This window comes from Orcinus orca, chromosome 7, assembly GCF_937001465.1.
Source record: "Orcinus orca chromosome 7, mOrcOrc1.1, whole genome shotgun sequence".
NCBI classification, from domain to species: Eukaryota; Metazoa; Chordata; class Mammalia; order Artiodactyla; family Delphinidae; genus Orcinus; species Orcinus orca.
Genome location: NC_064565.1, coordinates 58,410,260 through 58,434,206, shown reverse-complemented (window position 1 = coordinate 58,434,206; position 23,947 = coordinate 58,410,260). Strand labels below are relative to the sequence as shown.

Genomic DNA, 23,947 nt, shown 5'->3' with positions numbered 1-23,947 from the left:
GCAAAATCTTAGTCAAGTCCTTAGTTTAGTAGGGTCAGGAGATAACAAACTGTCCAAGGATTCTGGAGACCCATCAAACGAATACTTTAAAATACACAGGTAAAATATATATTTGTACAGAAAGACATAAATGCATGCAATTATAAGCAAGCATTTCTTAACCAATTATAAGAATTTATGTTGTTGCTATGTACCCTTAGGTTCTTTTTACAAACAACTGTAAGTTGTATGAAATGTATACTGATTTTGTGCTTGGAATCTTAAAAGTGTAAACTTTATTGAGGACTATCCTCATCCCTTGAGAGACAAGAAACATTAGGCAACTAACTGATAATGGGTAAAATGAAACAATAAAGATGAATGTAGAGACTTATAAAGCTCCAAAGACTATTCACAATAAGGGAAGGCTGGAATGATATGATAACTCATTTATATAAATGAATTCTAACCTGCCTAAGAATAACAATTAACTGTCTCAGGTCAACTTTCACAAAGGTGAATTCAGAATTAAACACTGCATATTATTACACACAAGTAAACAAATCAATGTTTTCACAAATAATTTTCTTAAATAATTATTTTAAAGGTAAACACAGAAATTAACAAAACATACCCTAACTTTACAATGTGATAAGAGTCCCCACATTGGCTGTGCACAGGCCTCAAGTTCAGCAGCAAAGGCAGCATAGTAGGTCTGAGATTCAAATTCCACATGCTCATTTAGTTCTCGCTTATTTAAGTTCATACCTTGCAAAAATTAAAACAGATATAAACCTTGCCAAATGGAAATAAACACCCATGTTAAAAATCAAGTAAAATACTTCCAAGTACCAAACACATTTTAATGCACACAAATGGCATAATGACACAATATGTATAGAAATTAATAAATTATTAAAAATAAAATAATCTGGTCCTTTTGGAATTCTTTATAAACTACATTTTCTTAGAAACATTTTGTGAACTGTCTCTTTCTTATATAATTGAATATATTAAATAAAGTCAAAACTATTTTAATTGATGCCGGTTGAAATTTTTACGTAAGTATTATGAGTCTTTCTTGGAGAATAGATTAGAAATTTCTAGATTAATGCTTTCAAATGCTTTTAAAAATTACACTCCTTATTTCCTATGTAATAGTTTGACCTTCTTCATAACTCTGATATGTTTTCATGAACACTTTATCAAAATACTTACAAATATCAGTTAATTAAAATGAGACATTTCACATGTAACTGAATAATGTGCTATTATCTTTTAATTAGTGTTTGACAGTTTAACATTAGGCATTTTGTAAACTAAAAAAAAAAAAAAATTAAGAAAAAATCTGAAATTGATACCTTGAAAGAAAGATACAAAGTTCATCCATGTCACTAACAAACCATGGTCCTCCAAAAATCTCTTAGCCACACTTTGATGAGAAAGGATATTAATAAAATCACTGACAAGAGGCCAATAAGTGTTATTCTTCAGTAATGCTTCTCCACAATTCACTACCACATGTAAACTATTTTCTTCATCTAAAATAGACACACACACACAAAAAAAATTAGTTTAAGAAAATAGTTTTACCAATGATACAGATTATATATTTTAGAATCAGTCACCTAAATTCAAACCCCAGCCTGCCATTTAATAACTATATGGCTTTAGGTATATTACATAGCTCTGAATCAATTTCCTCATCTGTAAAACAGAAAAAGACACATATCTTAAGGGAATTAAATGAAATGTTAACATAACACTTAGCACATCATTATAATAATTATTACCACGTCTAACATATTACATGATATTAAGTTAGTTACATGTTTATAAAACCTTATTATTTTCTTGATTTTAATGATATAATGCAATATTTTCAGTTCTAATCAATAAAATGCTTTTATCCCTAGATTAATCTCACTCTATCTTTTCAATAAAATCTGTATGACTTAAACAATATATATTTAATTGCTTTCTTTTATTCAAAGGACATGTAAAAACAATTTTTAACACAGTATTTCAAAAATGAAACAACAAAAAACACACATAAATCTCTTAAGCTTTAAAAAAAAATCCTCGAAGTTTAAATACATTGCTGGAAGGAGGAGATGGGGAGGATTAGGTTTGTACAAAAACTTTACTATTAGAAGGTATAGCATGTATGCATTAGCTCTGTTGACCTATTCCAGCTTAACTGATTCACTGGACAAACAAGCCCCCCATTCCCACTGTAAAACACACTAATACCCATAATACACAGAATGCTCAAAGCTTGCAGCCTATTCCCTAGTACACAAGCCCCAAGGTATAAGCTTATCCAGAGTCTGTTTTTGCTTCTGTTCATACTAATTGTTCTTTTTACTATAATTATAAAATTTAAGTTACAAATACATAATCTGATAAAATATGAATGCATAAATAGAGGTATAACAAAAACTGGATCATAAGCTTTTGAAAGACAGTAAAAGTGCCTAAGAAAATCTCGGAGGAGAAAAATCACAAAAGTCTAGAAGGATTTTACACTCAGATTGCTTCATGAAAATCTTTACGTTCTTACTCTAAAGAAACTGAAAATGAAAATCATAGATGCTGCTTTACAGATGTGGTATATACAAGAAGGACGAGGGAGAACTCCAGTAAAGAAAACCATACCTTACAACTGCTTTGCCCAAAATTAAAAGGTTGGAGAACAAACATACATTCCTGTGGTTTAAGTTAAAATCCACTGTTTAAGATACGTATGTATCACTTTTTAACAATGCCTCACTTTAACCAACTTTTCAAATAACCACCTCGTAGTCAAACTCATCAGTGAAGAGGGCTTCTACTGCACTTATTTCCATAAATTAAATTTAGTTTCAGCCCATGAAATTACTTTACCCAACTCAAATTTAACAAGACATAAGAACAGGACCCACAGTAGGAGGAGAGAGGGTATAACTGAATGAGGAAGTGGGGGTAAGCGAGCTTTTATAAATTACCCACACCTGAGATTCAGAAACGCCCTCTCTGACAACCACTGCCACTGTGAGTTGGTGAGCAGCTGATACTGATGGGACAGTGCCTAGGGATGCTGGGATTTTTTAATTTTTTAAAACACTGAAAATCACTGTTCTATTTAATTGAAATCAGAGGATGAATAAGCAGAATATAATTAATCAAAATCACTATTTTCCTGACACTGCTTTAACTACTACTGTTCTTGCGAAAAATACCTTGGAATCTTTTATGAAATAAAATGATTAGAGCTTCTATTTTTATCCAACTGATACTTTTCCAAATATAGATACAGAGAGAGCAATGATTCAGTGTTAAATGATATTCACTCATCCACAAATATTTACTGAGCTCCTACTCAGGGTCAGGTAATCTAGTATGCTCTGAAAATAAAGCAGTAAAAAAATCAAGATTTATACATTCTCTCTCTCCACTGAGGTTAATATCTAAGAAGACAGAGTGTGGTAAGGTCTGTAATAGGAAAAGTACAAGAAGTCATAAGAACATATATAAGCTGGTCTACAATTAAGGAAAAGTGTTTCCTGAGGAAGTGATGTTTAACTGAGATTTACAGAAGGAAGTAGAAATTGGGATTAACCAAATAAACTAGGGATGGAGAGGAAATGGTGTTCTAAGTAGAGGAAGCAGTATAAAAAAGGATGGAATTACTGCAACAAAGAATGCAGAGAATAGGTGGCACAAATGAGTCTAGATGGCCTCATAAATCAGCTTCAGGAGTTTGCAGTTCATGTGAAGAGAATGGCAAGCCATAGAGGGGGTTTTAAGAGAGAGGACATGACTAGATGTTTAGTGTTGAGACTGACTATATAGGAGGGTGCTGATGACTAGTAGTAGAAGGCCTAAAGATGGCAATGGCTTGAACTATGGTGTTGGCATGAAGATGCAGAGATGAAAAGAATTGGCTATTCTAAGATATTCAGAAGGATTTAAATGACAGACCTGGTGATGTTCACTATTTCTACAAAGAGTAAGAAGTCAAAAATGACTCCTAGGTTTTTAGGTTGGGCAACTCTGTAGATGGTTAGAGTGGTACCAACACACCGACTTGAGTGCTAATACACACATACATATATACACATACACACATATGCACAAATGCAATAGAAAAGAAGCAGGCTTGATAGAGACAGAATGGGTTTTTGGTGCTGACACTGAGTTGTCTGAGGTGCTTGTAGACATCCAAAGGATATAGTTTAATAAACAATTTGATATGCAGGACAGAAGATCAATCTGGCATTATTAGCAACTACAGACATTCCTATAGTTATGCAACACATAGTTTGGTTTTTTTTTTTTTAACTTTATTCCTTCTTTTTTTTTTAAAGTTAACCATTTTTTTTTAATTTATTTATTTTTGCTGTGTTGGGTCTTCGTCGCTGTGTGGGCTTTCTCTAGTTGCAGTGAGCGGGGGCTACTCTTCGTTGTGGTGCACAGGCTTCTCACTGCAGTGGCTTCTCTTGTTGCAGAGCATGGGCTCTAGGTGCGCAGGCTTCAGTAGTTGTGGCACAAGGGCTCGGCAGTTGTGGCTCACGGGCTCTAGAGTGCATGCTCAGTAGTTGCGGCGCACGGGCTTAGTTGCTCTGTGGCATGTGGGATCTTCCCTGACCAGGGCTTGAACCCGTGTCCCCTGCACTGGCAGGCGGACTCTTAACCACTGCGCCACCAGCGAAGTCCCACAACACATGGTTTTAAGTTCCATTTTAAACAGACAGTTGCATAAGACAAACTGTAAAATTTCAGAGATATGGAAAGTTATGAGTTATATTTGGAATCACAAAGTAGTATGGTGCAGAAATGAATACAACAAAGTAAAAGTATAAGGAAGGGAGCACGTACTACTAGAGGCTTTTTCCTATTAATCTTCAGCTATTGCTGTGGTCATGTGAATTCTCATTGTATCAGCTCCTACATTTACTAACAGTGTAGAAAAAATTTTCAAATATTGTCTAATGACAATGTATACAAAGGTTAGATAGGGGCTATTACAAAGTAAGAAGTATAAAGAACTTGTGTAATATCTGTAGCTAGTTCAATATATTTAAAGCTCATTCCAATACTCTTCATGTAAAAACAGGGAAAACATATGGTGCTTTTAGAACACCAGTAAGTATGTAACATGAAATGTTATGCTACTTTTGAAAGAGGAAAAAAAACAGAACAGGATAGTTCTAAAGATAAAGCTAAAGATAGTTTTAGACTTGGCTTAGAAATAATGTAATTTATTGCTAGAAAAAATACATTTATATTTAAAGATCTTAGCAATGCTACTTATAGCTATTTAGCTTTTGGAAAATTCAATTTGTGTAAGAATTTCCAGGACAGACTAACTGCATTAGAAGGAAGTATGTGTAGAAAGCAACTAAGACCATGTAATACGATTTCAGAAAATATGGGAAAAGTGAGAAACACAGAGACAGCAAGACCAAGTGCCAAGAAACACCAACACTGATAGAACAAGTAGAAAATAGTTTCATGCCACACAAAGAACAGAGAATCAACAGTGTAAAATGATAATGAAAATCAAGCAAGATAAGGTCCAAAGTGTTGCCGCTGGCTTCCTTATCATGTAGTCATAGAAAGGGTGACCATATAATTTATCATATAAACAGGGACACTTTTGAGAGTAAAAAGGACTGTATGAAAAATGATGTCAAAATAACAGGCAGGGCTTCCCTGGTGGCGCAGTGGTTGAGAGTCCGCCTGCCGATGCAGGGGACGCAGGTTCGTGCCGCGGTCTGGGAAGATGCCACATGCCGCGGAGCGGCTGGGCCCATGAGCCATGGCCGCTGAGCCTGCACGTCCGGAGCCTGTGCTCCGCAATGGGAGCGGCCACGACAGTGAGAGGCCCACGTACCACAAAAAAAATAAAAATAAAAATAAATAACAGGCATAACTTGGAGCTGTTCTGGGGAAAGTAGGACATGTGGCTACCGGAGTCATGGACAATTTTGGAGACAGCAGTAGAATGACGGAAGCAGACACTAGATTGAGGTGGGTTAATGAGAGACCGGAATATAAGGAAATGAACATAAAGACTCTCTCAGGAAAGATGCCTATAGCAAAAAGTGGGAGGCAGACTCATATACATCTTCCTCCCAAACATTCTCCTCTGAAATGCAAACCATATAAAAGAAGCATAGCTAAACCACTTAGTCAGGAAAATAGACTCAAGATTCTTTTCTAAAGAGTAAATACTTCTATTTTTTTTAAGTTTTCCAGTTTATAAATTAAAAATACTGTACTTGTGAAAAGTCCTTTTCTAGTTATATAATTCTACACATAAGAATATCACTGATATAGCTGAATGATGATAGACACTATTTCAAAAAAGAAAAGAGAAAGTAATATACGTAGCTAAATCTCTAAGAAAGAAAAGGTCATCCTACACAAAGACAGAAACAGTACAATACAAAGCAGCTCTTAATTTTTCTTTTAAAAAGGTAAAGAGGTATACTGTTCAATGTAAATAATGTATTATTCTCCCACTACACCTACAATGGGAAGGCAGAGTTACACAGTGGGTCAGAGTATGGGTTAGACACCTAGCTTTACCACTTACAGCTATAAAACCATAGATCACTGACTTTTCAATTTCCTAAACCAGAAATGCCTCATCTATAAAATGGAAAAAACAACATTTACTCCCCAGAATTACTGATAAATTAGATAATACATATAAAGTACTGAAAAAAAAAGCATGGTATACAGTAAGTGCTCAAAAGATGGTAGCCATCATCATTATTAGCAAGCTATTATTATATATAAGGCATCATGCCCTGCACTGAGTCCTGTATAAATTTTCAGGCTATGGTATTGCATCTGAGAATAGGCAGACTATCAGTATAAAGAGAAAATAGGAGCTGATATGCAAAAGGAGACAACAGTAGAAGGCAAGTCTCAAGTATAATATCTCCCATCCACAGAGAATGGAAAGGTCCTAAGATTTAATTTGAGGCATTATTTGTTGTTATTTTTTAAGTTTAGCTCCAAGTGCCAACAAGTGAAGACACAGTCCTATTAATGTTGGCCTGGCTGTATTGTGGCTAAGAACAAAGATTCTGACATCAGGAGATATAAAGTCCTTCTTGGCTCTGTCATCTACTAACTATATAATCTAGAGCAAATGATTTAATTTCTCTAAACTTCAATTGACTCATCTTGAAAGTGGAAATAATAATAACGCCAATCTAGAGAGTTGTTCAGAAGCTTAATTGAGACAACATATAAATAGTATTAACACAGCGCCTAGTACAGAGCAAATACTCAAATAATATAAATTATTACAAGGAGGTGAAGTCAAGATGAAAGACCAAAAAGAAATAAGAATGGGAGGAATTCCTAGAAATGTTATGGCAATTTGAGGAGGCATAAAGGAAGAAAATTAAAGATCACACTAAAGGAACATATAAAAGGCAAGATTTATTCCAACTTTTAAATTATAAAAGTATATGCATATAAAATGTCTAAAGCTGACAGTAACAAATTCATGATTAAAAAAACAGAAATCCAAAATATAGCAGAGGGAGGAACACTCCCCAACTCATTCTACGAGGCCACCATCACCCTGATACCAAAACCAGACAAGGATGTCACAAAGAAAGAAAACTACAGGCCAATATCACTGATGAACATAGATGCAAAGATCCTCAACAAAATACTAGCAAACAGAATCCAACAGCACATTAAACGGATCATACACCATGATCAAGTGGGGTTTATTCCAAGAATGCAAGGATTCTTCAATATACGCAAATCAAGCAACGTGATACACCATATTAACAAATTGAAGGAGAAAAACCATATGATCATCTCAATAGATGCAGAGAAAGCTTTTGACAAAATTCAACACCCATTTATGATAAAAACCCTGCAGAAAGTAGGCATAGAGGGAACTTTCCTCAACATAATAAAGGCCATATATAACAAACCCACAGCCAACATCGTCCTCAATGGTGAAAAACTGAAAGCATTTCCACTAAGATCAGGAACAAGACAAGGTTGCCCACTCTCACCACTCTTATTCAACATAGTTTTGGAAGTTTTAGCCACAGCAATCAGAGAAGAAAAGGAAATAAAAGGAATCCAAATCGGAAAAGAAGAAGTAAAGCTGTCACTGTTTGCAGATGACATGATACTATACATACAGAATCCTAAAGATGCTACCAGAAAACTACTAGAGCTAATCAATGAATTTGGTAAAGTAGCAGGATACAAAATTAATGCACAGAAATCTCTGGCATTCCTATACACTAAGGATGAAAAATCTGAAAGTGAAATCAAGAAAACACTCCCATTTACCATTGCAACAAAAAGAATAAAATACCTAGGAATAAACCTACCTAAGGAGACAAAAGACCTGTATGCAGAAAATTATAAGACACTGATGAAAGAAATTAAAAATGATACAAATAGATGGAGAGATATACCATGTTCTTGGATTGGAAGAATCAACATTGTGAAAATGACTCTACTACCCAAAGCAATCTACAGATTCAATGCAATCCCTATGAAACTACCACTGGCATTTTTCACAGAACTAGAACAAAAAATCTCACAATTTGTATGGAAACACAAAAGACCCCGAATAGCCAAAGCAATCTTGAGAACGAAAAATGGAGCTGGAGGAATCAGGCTTCCTGACTTCAGACTATACTACAAAGCTACAGTAATCAAGACAGTATGGTACTGGCACAAAAACAGAAATATAGATCAATGGAACAGGATAGAAAGCCCAGAGATAAACCCACGCACATATGGTCACCTTATCTTTGACAAAGGAGGCAGAAATGTACAGTGGAGAAAGGACAGCCTATTCAATAAGTGGTGCTGGGAAAACTGGACAGCTACATGTAAAAGTATGAGATTAGATCACTCCCTAACACCATACACAAAAATAAGCTCAAAATGGATTAAAGACCTAAATGTAAGGCCAGAAACTATCAAACTCTTAGAGGAAAACATAGGCAGAACACTCTATGACATAAATCACAGCAAGATCCTTTTTGACCCACCTCCTAGAGAAATGGAAATAAAAACAAAAGTAAACAAATGGGACCTAATGAAACTTAAAAGCTTTTGCGCAGCAAAGGAAACCATAAAGAAGACCAAAAGACAACCCTCAGAATGGGAGAAAATATTTGCAAATGAAGCAACTGACAAAGGATTAATCTCCAAAATTTATAAGCAGCTCATGCAGCTTAATAACAAAAGAACAAACAACCCAATCCAAAAATGGGCAGAAGACCTAAATAGACATTTCTCCAAAGAAGATATACAGAGTGCCAACAAACACATGAAAGAATGCTCAACATCACTAATCATTAGAGAAATGCAAATCAAAACTACAATGAGATATCATCTCACACCAGTCAGAATGGCCATCATCAAAAAATCTAGAAACAATAAATGCTGGAGTGGGTGTGGAGAAAAGGGAACCCTCTTGCACTGTTGGTGGGAATGTAAATTGATACAGCCACTGTGGAGAACAGTATGGAGGTTCCTTAAAAAGCTACAAATAGAACTACCATATGACCCAGCAATCCCACTACTGGGCATATACCCTGAGAAAACCATAATTCAAAAAGAGTCATGTACCAAAATGTTCATTGCAGCTCTATTTACAATAGCCCAGAGATGGAAACAACCTAAGTGTCCATCATCGGATGAATGGATAAAGAAGATGTGGCACATATATACAATGGAATATTACTCAGCCATAAAAAGAGACGAAATTGAGCTATTTGTAATGAGGTGGATAGACCTAGAGTCTGTCATACAGAGTGAAGTAAGTCAGAAAGAGAGAGACAAATACCGTATGCTAACACATATATATGGAATTTAAGAAAAAAAAAATGTCATGAAAAACCTAGGGGTGAAACAGGAATAAAGACACAGACTTACTAGAGAATGGACTTGAGGCTATGGGGAGGGGGAAGGGTAAACGGTGACAAAGCAATAAAGAGGCATGGACATGTATACACTACCAAACGTAAGGTAGATAGCTAGTGGGAAGCAGCCGCATAGCACAGGGAGATCAGCTCGGTGCTTTGTGACCGCCTGGAGGGGTGGGATAGGGAGGGTGGGAGGGAGGGTGACGCAAGCAGGAAGAGATATGGGAACATATGTATATATATAACTGATTCATTTTGTTGTGAAGCTGAAACTAACATACCATTGTAAAGCAATTATGCTCCAATAAAGATGTTTAAAAAAAAAAAAAACAGAAATATATCTAATTAATAAGAAAATGGTTAAATAATGGTAAAGTCATATGATATTACTACCTGCAATCATGAAAGAACATGTTCTTGATGTGTACACTTGATAGCATATTTTAAAGTACATATTCGCATCTATAAATATACTCACATCACACAAAAAGACAGAAAAGAAATATCCCAAAATATTTGTTAATATTATTTGTGAATAACAAAACTATAGGTGATTTTTAAGTTTTTCTTTAGATTTTGCTGAAATTTTAAAAAATGTTTCTTTAACAAACATGTATTATTTTATAATATTTTTAAAAGCTATTTTTAAGCATAAAGGAAGTTTTTAAGATTAGTTATACAAAGTATACTTATAAAACTAGTGAAAGTAATTCTGAATTTACCTTGTAGCTCACTTTTAATAAGGCAACTTTCCATCATGTATAACAGCACAGTGACCATAATATCCAGCAGCTGACATTCTTCTGTTACCTGTCTGGCTAGCTCCTCATTGCTGAACAACTGAACACTAATATGCACAATTCTGTTAGACATTGTGTCTGATTCATGACTTTTCTTCAGTGTTTTCATAATGAAAGCATAATGCTGAACAAAAGTTTTTGTAAAAGCAACCTGTAAAATGTTTTAAATAGGAAGAAAAAAAACACAGTTTAAGTTTTACAACACATTTTCCAACATATTATACTAGCATTTTTAAGTTATGATTAGCTTGTGATGATATCCAAGATAAATGGAAAAATAATTTCAGTGATGATGGTAGTCTTACATTTGTCCTTTTTTGGAAAATTAGCAAAATACTTTGGTGGTTAAAAAAATGTTCAATATGTATTTTAAATTATTAAAGTTTTAAAGCAATTACAAAGATAGTCTAAAAATACAAATCTTCACTTTGCTCACAAATATATCAATTCACTAATGTCAAAGTATGTGTCTTTGTCCTGTGCTACCAACTTTAACAACAAAATCTAAAGCCTCACCTGAAAACCATCAGAGTTGTTTATATAACTAAACAATAAGTGAGTCAACGTGACTACTCCAAAAGAAATAATATCTTTTCCTATTTGATCTGAAAGCCAACCACTATTCTGACTAAATATTCTCTTCTGTATACCATATACACTTCCTCTATTGTTTTCTTAAGCAGGTATAAAGACACAAAACAACCGCATTATTAAAGTGTCACTCCTAAAGAGGCTTTACTACCTAAACCATAAGAACTATAGCATGATTTATTGTCTTTTCAGACACTAGGTTGTGTAACTTTGCCATAACCATACGGTAGTAACAGGTGAGTCCACACCCTCTGAAACTAGAGACTTCACCTATGTACATGTGTACATGAGTCAATACCATTGTGTCTTTAACAGTTATGGCCAGCAGCTACAAACTCCCTGCTTTTCCCATGCCTAACCATACAATCTAAATTCAGTTGCCCCCATTAAACATTCTCATAGCACCTTGTACCTTTCTCCTTTAGAGAACTTACTACAATTTGTAACTACATATTTATTTGTGCAACTCTGTTTTTGTTTGTCCCCCAGCTATCCCTTTGGACCAAGTTTCATGCACAAAGGCAACCCTTAGGAATCCTGCTCTGTAATGGTGCTTTGACTCAGATCTACAATACTGTGCTTTTTGTGCAGGCCCTCTTTTGGCAACAGAGCTGAGAAATATATCAAAAAGATTTAATATTGAAAAGGCAAAGAAAGAGGAGCAAAGTTCAGAAAGGAAGGAAAAAATGTAGATACCTTATACTCTTGATCTGGAAGCATGTTGAGTAAGAAAGTCACCATCTTCTGGGGAAATTCATACTTTATGGTCCAAAACAATAGTTCTTCTAAGAAACTTTTATGCTTCAAAACATCCATTATGGATTGATCTACATAATAAAAATAAAATTTATCACCCTAATGGTTTAAGTTGCTCATCTCACTAAACCTTACCATGATTAATAACCCATCAACCTCAAACATCTGAACATACCTAAAAATTAAGGCTATCCTTTCAATAATTCAAATGATAATGCTAACAATATCAAGCTAAATTTCTACAATGTCCACAGTATATAAATAATAAAATACTTAATCCTTATAATTTAATATAAAGCAGTTACTAGAAAAATACGTAATTACTTGACCTTAAACATAAGCCATTTATCTAAAATTTCTACTAAGATTTAAAATAATTATCTTACAAGAACAATATTCATGGCACTTAATTTAAAATAGTAATAATAATTTTAAACTAAAAACATACTATTAAGGACATAAAACTCCAAAGTTATCTAAATTTTTTATTTTTGAAAAAAATCTTTATGGATGAATAATTTATTTCTCTAAAATTATCCTTCATAAATGAAATATTAACTTCACTAGAGAAGATAATCACTAGTGCATTGCTTGCTCTAGTATACAGAAGCATTTACTTTTTTCTGGTAGGAACATACCGGGAAACACACAGAACATTATATATGCTTACTTGTACTGGACTCAAGGTGCCCTCTTCATGCATGGAGGAAACAGGAAATGCATGCCCCTTTTGAATAAAGGTATTCAAAGGGGGGAATAAAATTATTTACTGGAAAGTTTATTTTCTAAAGCCAAGTACCACTCCTTGAGGGTTAGGCTGTCTCTTGCTTATCTCTGCCTCCTTGCCATGCTTAATCAACAGAAAGGTCTCAACTGGTATATGATGAATTGAAATGTTTTAAATTTTTATTTTACATTGGAGTATAGTTGATTAACAATGTTGTGTTAGTTTCAAGGTGTACAGCAAAGTGTGAACTGAATATTTTTAATACTTTGGCTATCTCTTTCTCTCACTTTCTCTAATTTTTTTCCCCTCAAAATGAACTAGAAAATTCTATTAATCTTTATTGGAGCAAATTATCTTGGGATACTGCTCTGGACCATCAGCTCTATATAAGGGCATCAAGTGTCAACTATGAATGGACTGTTTCAGTGACAGTGCTTAAGCAGAGACTAGAGTTAGATGAGATATTTGAAAAACCAGTATCACATGAACCAAAATACTCAGGTACAGCCCTAACTATATCACAGTTGAAGCAGTCTTGCAGGATAACCCTGCACAGTTTTTTCAATTAACCTTACCCCAATCCTACCCCAGTGTCACAGTTCTTCTATTATTGAGTAATGTGTTCATACCACATCTCCTCAGGTAACGGGTCTAAATGAGTAACAACTCCGTATTTAATCACTCTCTTGATTCTTTTGTAAAACACTGAGTTTAATAAGACTTGAATCAGATATTGAAGTTAGATGTAACTTTAACCCCATGTTAGATTAATAATTAATAACCCATTATTTTCAGAATAATAATTTCATTAATCTAGAGACACTATGATTTAGATTACAGAGAGACCAAAGTATCTGCTAATCCCCTACCTAACTCCCTTTCAGTGGTGCCTTTAGTATGAACCGTATGTAGTAGGCGTAAAACTATAAATACAATTACACTACACGTCCCTTTATTGGAAACAATAATTGTTTATTTTCCAAATCTCAGAATTTTCTACTTGTAAAACAGAAATCTCTTCCTCTTGAAATAGATCATTCCCAGGATATGGCAATGATTTAAAAAGAGACATAAACCAGTCCTGCAAGAAATGAGGTAAAATATATTCAAAGGCACAAGCTGACAGATTCAAAGCCAAAAAAGTAATAAAATTAGGGACCAAATGAATCAGGTGACAGGAATATAAGGATTACAATTAAAACTTAGAATATAATCCACAGCACACATTGCTGAAGCCAATTTAATTCTCAAAATTCACTTGGTACTAACATGACTGAAAATTTCACAGACTGCCAAAAAAATAAAACCCTCACAGAGAAGTGCTTCTGAAAATAATTACAAAGTTGAACAAAACTAGCAGTATTTATCCTAAAATTCAGTTATAACTCTCTGCAAGCTTGTATTAGCCAAAGAAAAGCCTGAAGCTACCATAATTATTATATGTCAAGCATTTAAAAAGATACATTGACTTTGTTTTAAATAAATAAAACAATCTGAATGCACCAGAAAAGCTATGGCTTCTACTAAAATGCTGCAGTTATGTACAATCCAATTTTTCTAACTTCAGACATTTAAAAAAAGGGAGAAAAACCCACAATGTCTTCACTGTTATTCTTAAAATAAATGATATCAGTTTCCCAAGATATTTAAAGCATGTGTTATATGTATTACATGTTATGTTATGGAAATGTGGTTAGAAATGCTTCCATTAGTTATGTATGATTATTGACCTTTAAAATCTTGATAAAATTGTCATGACCTTTACAACGCCTAAACAACTCAAGCCAAATTGTAAAAAGAGATTTTTGAAGAATCAGTATGTGGTACAAATGCATGACAGCATTTAATTTAGACAGTAGAGTCCAGCCTCTGCAACTCACAAGCTCAAATAATCTTGGTCATGTTAGCTGAAGCCCTCTAGGCCTAGGCTTTTCACCCTTAAAATTGCAGTTTTGAGAATAGACAGTGATGTGTTTGTTAGCACAGTGCCTCTCCTCTTGCCTATCATTACATGTTTTATTTTCAGCTCACTTTCAAACTGTTGAATCAAATTCTTACAAAAACTAAACCACTCCCTGAACTTCAGACATTTTCAAAAGCAACAATTACTTTTTGAAAACAGAGGTTCTACTAATTCAAAAAGCCTCACTTTCAACTTTTTCAAAAAGCCACTTCTTCCACATACATACTTAAACCAAACATGATAACTGATCAAGTCTTAAATCTCTATACCACTTCTTACCAGTAGAGGAAGGAAGTGAAAACAATCAATCTCAAATGCAAAAAAAATCATATAATAGAAAATCAACTTCAACATAAAGGCTGCATAAAAAGTAACTTCAGCCAGAGTTTGACCAGGCTGAAGGAAAACAATGACCTCTTACGCCATAACAGGTATTTTCTAAACATCCCTGAAGCTTAAACTCAAGTATATGTCTAACAATCTCCTCCAACTCTGATGTGTCTCAAGGACTCAGGTAAACACATGGACAACTCTGGTAAGTCAAGGGGCCAGTTAGCCATATGGACTTCTAATTTCTTTCAGGCATTACAGGTTCTCTGCTGGGCCACGAAGAAAGGGAAGATGTGCATGTTGGCCAGCAAATCAAATTTCATGCCCTTTGCTAACATTCTGTAAGTTAAAGGCAACAACGTGAGTAACTAAGTGAAGACTTGCAGACTTACAAAATGAGCCTCAACGGAAACTGCCTGCTTGCTCCACCTTCCAAGCAGTCTTAAACTTTCCACAAGACACACTTAGCACCAGAAGTAAGAATCTTTTCATCAAAATAATATTTTAACCTCTGGAGACTTTCTAACAGACCATACTAACCCAGAAAATAGACTGTGTTAAGATTTGGAAATCCATGGCAAAAATCCAGAGCACAGGCTGCCAACTAATAACAAGTACTCTAGAAAAGCTTTTGGGGAGGGTCAAGAAAATATAGTGATAAAGCATTTAAACTCTGGGATTTGAATTAAGGACCTACTTCTCATTAGCTGTTAAACCTAACATGTCTCCATTTCCTCATTCATAAAATAGTAATAATAATAAAACCCGCTTCATATGGTTACTTGGAGAATTAAATGACACAATGCATGTGATGTGATTAGCACTATGTCTAGCATATATAAAAAGTTCAATAAATATTACTCATTACTAATCTATTCCCTCACTACAGGCATATCTACTTCTTCCTTTGCAACAATATGTATTGAGTCCTTTCTGAGCCCTTAATATGTGGTAAGTGCCATTCATTCTCATTCTCACTCTCTTTCACTCTTGTTACTTTTTCTCACACACACACCCAAAATCTCCCTCTTGCTCATCCTTTAAATCAAATTAAAGCTTTACACCAAATATGCTGCATCCAAATAAAAGATTCAATGAAGAGACTAGTTTTCTGGCTCAAATATGATGTTGCTCATTTTATAAAGAAAACAAATGAACAAAATCCCAACAGTAAGGGTTTTACTTGCTTTCGAGGTCCCCCCACAATCACGCTCTAACAACACTTTCTCCATATTAGACAAATCTAATAACATTACTCTCCCTTCAAGTGCTCTTAATGATTAAGCATTTTTTTATACAAGGAAAAAACAAAATATAAATACCTTTGGTGTTACTGCTTAGTTTGACCCTCTTTCTCTTGCCCAGACCTTGACTCCCATCCTGATCCTCCTGGAGAAAAACAAAATTAGCATTATCTATAGTCCTATTCATGAATTTATACATTTTATGTAAATATAAATATGCTTATAAATTATGTTAAATATAAAATATAGGCATGCTTACATATTATTAACCAACAATTTTATGTATTTGCTGTCATAAAATATATTTTAATGCTGCTAACTTTAAATTGAAAATTAAATTTAAAATTAGCATTATAATTAAAATATATCATGAAAATCATTAGGATTAAAATATAAGAGTTCTTAAACTTAATCTGTGCTTCTAATGAAAGACTCTTAAATACCCCAAAATGCCAAAATAAAAATTTTCCTAACCTTATAAATATAATATCAAAGAAGCTAAAGGCGAGGAGGGAGCAGATTAGCATAGGAAGGGGAGAAGGAGAAGAAGGTTAAAACAATGAATAGAGGAAAGGCTTTGAAGAGTCTAACACAAACAAAATGAGTTCAAGAGATCAAGTTCTGAAAAATAAGCATAGCATATTAGAAGCTGGAGTTGACAGTCAAAAAAATAATATAAAAACAAATTAAAATGTGCTTAGGAAAAAAATCCAAGAAGAAAATACATGCATTTCTGCCCACATGTAATATATCTATTCCTGAAAAAAACCTCATATTAAAAACAACAAGGCAGACTTCCCTGGTGGTGCAGTGGTTAAGAATCTGCCTGCCAATGCAGGGGACATGGGTTTGAGCCGTGTCCAGGAAGATCCCACATGCTGTGGAGCAACTAAGCCCACGAGCCACAACTACTGAGCCCACGTGCCACACCACTGAAGCCCACGTGCCTAGAGCCCGTGCTCCGCAACAAGAGAAGCCACCGCAATGAGAAGCCTGTGCACCACAACGAAGAGTAGCCCCCACTCGCTGCACCTAGAGAAAGCCCACACACAACGAAGACCCAAAGCAACCAAAACTTAATTAATTAATTTAAAAGAGAGAACATGTAAATATAGAAAACACTTTAAAGATGTTAAAAAAGAAAAAAACTAAGCTGGGTCTTCCTTGGTGGCGCAGTGGTTAAGAATCCGCCTGCCAATGCAGGGGACACAGGTTCAAGCCCTGGTCCAGGAAGATCCCACATGCCATGGAGCAGCTAAGCCCATGCGCCACAACTACTAAGTCTGCCCTCTAGAGCCCACGAGCCACAACTACTGAGCCTGTGTGCCACAACTACTGAAGCCCATGCGCCTAGAGCCCACGCTCTGCAACAAGAGAAGCCACCGCAATGAAGAGTAGCCCCCGCTCGCCTCAACTAGAGAAAGCCCGCGCACAGCAACGAAGACCCAACAACAGCCAAAAATAAAGAAATAAAATTTAAAAAATTTTTAATTGAAAAAAAAAAGAGTGAGGGGCAGACCACTCACAACCTATTTTGTAACCTAGAAAGTTTGTAACCAAAGAAGTAACAGAAGCAATAATCAGAACCTGGGGAGATCATTTGGATACCCAGGCAAACATCTTGGAGTGATCTGAGGCTGTCTCAGGGGATGTTAACAACCTACCACAACAAAAAAGTGGGAAGCTAGCTGGCTGAAACAACACAGAGGGAAGAGGAGCAGAGGAAGCAGCCTGCTACTAGAGAAACCAACAGTGAGGCTAGCGATGTGCCTCTTAAGGAGGGAGCGATGGGTGCAGATGCTCATTTCTGATTTACTTTGAATGTTGCTAAAAAGGTTCCTGCTGCCTTCATAGTTTATGGTTTTTTCCCCTCCAGCTAAAGGATATGATTCTACCCCACTATCCCAGCTCTCCTGAGCTAGGAAAGATTGCATAGGAATCCAAAACTTCCATGTTATACTGACACCTTTTTCCTATATTTCCAAACATATATGAGCCAACTGGTATTATAAAGACATGTGGTAGCATTTTGGCACACAGTCTGTTGTGCTAACCAATTATGTTGGTGGCAGGTTAGAATCATGGTACAAATTCCCAGACACTTGCTCAATTAAATCGAATCCCCAAAGCAGAAAAGCCCTGGCTTTAAGCTGCTGCTCTGCCCACTGGTGTAGTCTCCTTGGCCTGCGCACCACAGACTTAACTCCAGGTTTCTGCCAAGTCCAGCATCAGTCCTCAGGACCAGTCTGGGGTTACCCAAAGACACTACTTAGCTCAGTCATTCAGCATTTACTAACCACTTCAATATGCTCTCCCTGTTAATTCCTACCAAAGCCAGGCCTCTATGGTCTACCTGGCAGTAATACTGACGGTCAAACTACACTCTCGTCTTCCTCTGCCACCCTCACCTTGCCCTTAGAGAAACTCAACCAGTATGAAATTTGGAGCCATAAAAGACAGACATAAGAATGCAAAACTATGCCACAGGACCCAGAAGGTTCTAAAATTTGAGATTTTAGCTAACAGCCATTTATGAAACTGCTCTCCCAGCCCTAAGAGAAAAAAAACAAAAAACAAAAAACTTTTAATGTTATATTCCAGGTTAGGATTACTTCATAATTTCAAATACAAACTTCCTACGAAAAGAGTGTCCTTGATCAAGCAACAGTCATGGCAATACAAAGTTTTATAAATTTCCCAACCTTACACTTTAAAGGACAAGTAAAATTAGCCAAGCAAAGGAAAGGAAAGTCATTCCAAGAGGACACCATGAATAAAGGCACAATGACAAAAGTCTAGAAACAAAGATCAGCTTGACATCATCATAGATATCAAACTCAGCTAGGAAGGGAGTTTATCTCCATCTAAACTGGTGGGAAAATGTGCACTCTTGTACATTGCTTGAGAGAGTATATAATAAAACTATTGTCCTGAGTGGCAATTTGTCAATACACATGTCAAAAGTCGTTAAAGTATATCTATCACTGGAACAGAAATTCCAGTTCTAGGAATTTATCCTGAAGAAATAATCAGACAAGTGAGTAGGGACTATATGCATAGATACTCATCACAATGTTATTTATAATAGAAAAAAAAATCTTTGGTTTCCAACAGCAGAGCAGGGGATTAGGTAAATAAATTATAGCACACATATATCCTATGAAGAAAAACAATACTAGAGCTCTATATTCACTGTGACCAGATAGATGTTCAAAAACTATTACTATAAATGAGAAAAAAAAATGGCATGCTATGAAGAATAGCATATGGAGTATGAAACCATTTAAGTACTGATAATACACACAAATAAAATCTCTTAAAATATACCCCTTGCTACAGATGTTCAAAACTACCATTAGTAAGAACAGCAGGTTACCAAGCAGCATATATATAGCATGGAGCCATTAAAATATACTATATATAAAATCTGTTAGAATATATTTGTTTACAGTAAGTCACCTCTAAGTGATACAGTAATAGGTAATTTCATCATCTTTTTGCTAATATTAATTTTCTATTTATTCAACGATGACAATGAACTATAGCTTTAAGCTAATAAATGTTTTTAATACTAATTCTGATTGCCAATCCTAACTACAACAATCTGCTCAAGATAATGGATTACTGTGTTATCTATTACAAGTCCCATTTTTTTTATTTTGAGAAAGAACAAAACTTTTAACAAACAGGAATAACTTCCAGTGGTGGGATATTCAGGCATTAAGGAAGATGAAAACAATTCCGTTATCATGACAAGACCCCACCCACCCCAAATTCATGATAGGGAGTTATAGTTCTTTCCCATTTATCCATAAGAAAACAGTACAGAAGCCCTGGGAGAAAATGATGGTCCAGCGGACAAAAGAGGAAATAAATAACCTCAACTCAGACAGCATTTGTACAGCCCTCAGAAACACTTTCCAAACCTTAACTAGTTCCTGGGCACAGAAGTAGACAATATTGCTATGTGTGTTTCAGGCATAAAATACATATACAAGTCCAAAATGAGAGAAGAAGACCCCCCCCAAAAAAAATCAGATTCAAATTCCTACCCTGCAAAATTTACAGATGGTTTTTCAACCCAAATTAACCTTTCTTTCTTTCTTTGATGAATTTACTGGACAGATGAAAAAAAAATGTGAGCTCCATAAAAAGAAGTCAAGTAAATTCACAGCTGGTTAAAACAATACTCAGAGAATGTTAAGACAGAATACACAAAGCTAAAAGGAACATTTAACATATAAGGTTATAAAAATAAAATCCAAAGGAGATCTTGAGAGACTAGAATGAAATGAAAACAACATTTATGTAAGCCACTGTAATATGAGACTGTTTGCTTTAAACCAATTCTACAAATACAAAGCTGAGAGGGAGCTCTCAAACTTGTCTGAGAGCTGAAGGGGTGGGTGGGGTGGGGGATCTGGGCATTTCATTTGACCACTGGGGCTCCTGCGACAGTCTAGCATAGCTGCTAAAAGGCTAACAAAAAACCTTGGGCCTTAAGGAAGCCACAACATGCTTCATGACAAGATGTCCTTATGACTCTATACCAAATCAGATCATAGATTTTAAAAGGGAATAAACATATGAAAGAGCTATGAGCAGCAGAGAATACTAAATAACTAAAGCTAAAAATTTAAAGGGGTGTCTTATGGGAGTAAAAATTAAAATATTTCTACAGAGGAAAACAAGAAGAAATGTGTGAAAATTGTAATATTTAACACAGTACTGAGAAGAGATTCCTAATAATTAGAGCTATCAAACAAAGGAACAAGTTGCTTCATAAACTCGGTAAAGCTCCCAACCACTGGAAGTGTTTATGGAGAGGGTTACCAATTGTCAGGAATGTTGTAAAATCAATTCCTAAACTGGAAAAGAAATATATTAGATATTTCTAAGGCCTTCTCACCAAAAGTTTCTGTGATTCCCCACCCCACCCTTTACCTTTAATGTAATTTATGATAACTAACTAACTAAAACCAAATCTTATACCTCAAAATAAAACAGTATTTTTCTTTTACCTATTCATTTATGAAAAGCTACTCTGGCTTTCAATTTCAATAATCCTGCTTTTGCTGTAAGTTTTGACCAAATTAGTTTTAACTTTTCATTGCATTCTATCTTGAATAAAGGCAAGAATATCGGGAGCACATCTACATAGTAACTTATTTTATTTTGTTAAGTATTTATTTTCAGTTATGTAAGAGTATGCAAAACAGAAGACTAGAGGTAAACAAACAAAATTAATAAACAATGGTTATCTCTGGATAGCACAGCTGAAGGTAAATGTTTTCTTTTTTTATTCTGTTTTTCTATTTTTTCAATTTTTCCACAATGAACATTCATATTTTTATAGTTACACGGGGGGAAAGTGTTTTAAATGATTTCATACAGAGATTAATGATCTGGTCATTGCAGAAAAATGGACATTGCTACGGTAATGGCCACAGTGACTATAATCTTTCCTTGAAAAGTTATCTTGATCTAAGAGGTCCTATTTTCTCTAAGAAACTCTCTATTACACCCATGTACATATAATTCTAGAGATAATTTTCTTCTGAACTGAATTATGTGATGGTTATAAATAAATCTAAACAAAAAATGAATAAACACAAATTTACATTTTAAAATACTTAATGAAGTTATAATGTGCTCCTATTTTCTTTTCTTTTTGGTTCCATACAACACAAAGACATATTAGCTACACAAAAAAAGAGTAAGAAATAGTAGTATGAAGGATGTCATGTGTATAAATAGCCCTGCTGAGTACATAATGTTCTCTTACTCTAGGGACAGCAGGGACAAATACCTGACACAACTTGTGTGAATAAAATTAAGTAGAGAGTAATAGTATACACATTCAAGTAAAACTTTACAAATAGGAAAAACCTTGCTGCTGTTAAGAGTTTCAAACCTGTTTCTTCATTTTTAAAACAAAGTGGTAGGACTAGATTACCCCTAGGATCTCTTCCAATTCTAACTTACAACATTTTTAAAATTGTTACAATTCCCTCTCTATAGTAGTTTTTGAGATGTCACTGCCCTCTTCTCATCCTGTCTTCCTTTTTATACAATTTGTTAAATTATAAGAATGAAATCACAAAAAGGGTTTGTTCAATAATCCCATGCGCCTGTAAGGTAAGGGTGTAGAAATTCCAATTCTTAAGACATATTCAGCTCTTCATTAAATTTCAAAAATAAATACTAAAAGCAAACAATCATTTGTGCCTGCAGTTGCAAAATAAAATGCAATATGGCTTTAAAAGCTTTAACGAAATTTTAAAATGGCATAAAATAGGTATTTGTTCAAAAACATCTGTATCTGGGTACTCTTCTTCTAGCTTTCCATCTACCTTATCCTTTCATCTACTTTCTCCTTTATTCCATCCTTTATTAAATTTAATTTGCTTGCATTTTCATCATTTATATATGTAAAAAGTGCTTTGAAAAGAAGTACAATACAAATTTAAAATATTAATGTCATTAGTTTTTTTTTAATATCATTAGTTTTTAAGTGAGTGGGTGGAAATTCTTGTATTTTCCCTCTAAATATATCACACTAAAACTCAATTAACTTAATTCTTATTTATGATATCTAGGCACAAAAGGAAGCTTTTTCCATGTAGGTCACTGGTCCTATTAAAATAATGTTTCTCATTTAAAAAATAAAAGCAGAACAGAAGACCCCAAGAAGAGATTAGCAGAAGAGTTACACTAATTTTATAATTTCAGTATAAATTAAATGCAAATTTATAATTTCAGTATATATTAAATTCAATAATTTCAGTATTAATTAAATTCAAAACTATATTTTGTTCCTTAAACTGCAATGAATGCTGTAAAATTTTATTATATCTCCTTTTGTTTTACAAAGGTAAAGATCAACTTTTTAAAAACTCTTACAACTTCAAATATAAGCTTTCACTCTCTTGAGGAACAATAATAACTACTATACTTAAGGAAAACTTTGTGATCTTAGTTAAAACCCTACAGTAGCCATTTCTAGCTACAGTGGTATTTCATTACCATGTTATAGTTTTTCCCAACAGACAAGTACCACTGAAATAGACGGAAAAATACATACTCAATTATTGGTATGTCACGAGTCATTTCTAGGATATCAACAGAATCCAGGGAAAAGAATGGCAAATGGCACATACTGGTTGTGGAAGTTTTGAAACGTGTTTACAAATTCTTTGACACTCCTCCCTTCGAGAGACAGGATTTACCTCCTTTGCCATTAAATCTGAGCCCATCTTAGCAACTCACAAGGAACAGGATGCAGTGGAAGTGATACTATGTAACTTCCAAGGCTAGCTCAGAAAAGGCTCCACAGCTTCTGCTCTTGAGCTACTTACTCATCCCGGGAGAAGCCATAACTATATGAGAAGTCCCAACAACTTGAGACCACCATACTGGAAAAGCCACATGCAGGCTGAGCTCCCTGTGCACAGTCGGCATCAGCTGCCAGCCCTGTCCATCAGCCATCTTAAATCTCCATCTCAGCTGAGCCTTCAGATGACTGCAGTTGCAGCCAACAACTAACAGGAATCGCATGAGATAAGCAAGTGAGAACTGCCTGGCTGCCATTCCCAAATTCCTGAGTCAAAGAATTGTGAACAAAACAAAAAATGGTAATTTTA

The 23,947-nt window shown here is 34.8% G+C and overlaps 1 protein-coding gene across 9 annotated transcripts in view; it reads right to left on the bottom strand.

The window, feature by feature from the left end:
• UBR3 (ubiquitin protein ligase E3 component n-recognin 3) overlaps nucleotides 1–23,947 on the bottom strand; it is a 233,013-nt gene that overhangs the window by 153,960 nt on the left and 55,106 nt on the right. For all 9 annotated transcript variants that reach the window (XR_007478396.1, XM_049712251.1, XM_033423543.2 and 6 more), the window contains exons 6-10: nucleotides 16,383–16,449; nucleotides 11,981–12,111; nucleotides 10,616–10,844; nucleotides 1,341–1,520; nucleotides 614–747 (exon numbers count right to left, since the gene is read on the bottom strand). Coding sequence is in view for 8 of the 9 variants with exons in the window: in XM_049712251.1 (XP_049568208.1) it covers nucleotides 614–747; nucleotides 1,341–1,520; nucleotides 10,616–10,844; nucleotides 11,981–12,111; nucleotides 16,383–16,449 (741 nt within the window). In the remaining variant the exon portion in view is untranslated. The remainder of the gene's footprint in view (nucleotides 1–613; nucleotides 748–1,340; nucleotides 1,521–10,615; nucleotides 10,845–11,980; nucleotides 12,112–16,382; nucleotides 16,450–23,947) is intronic.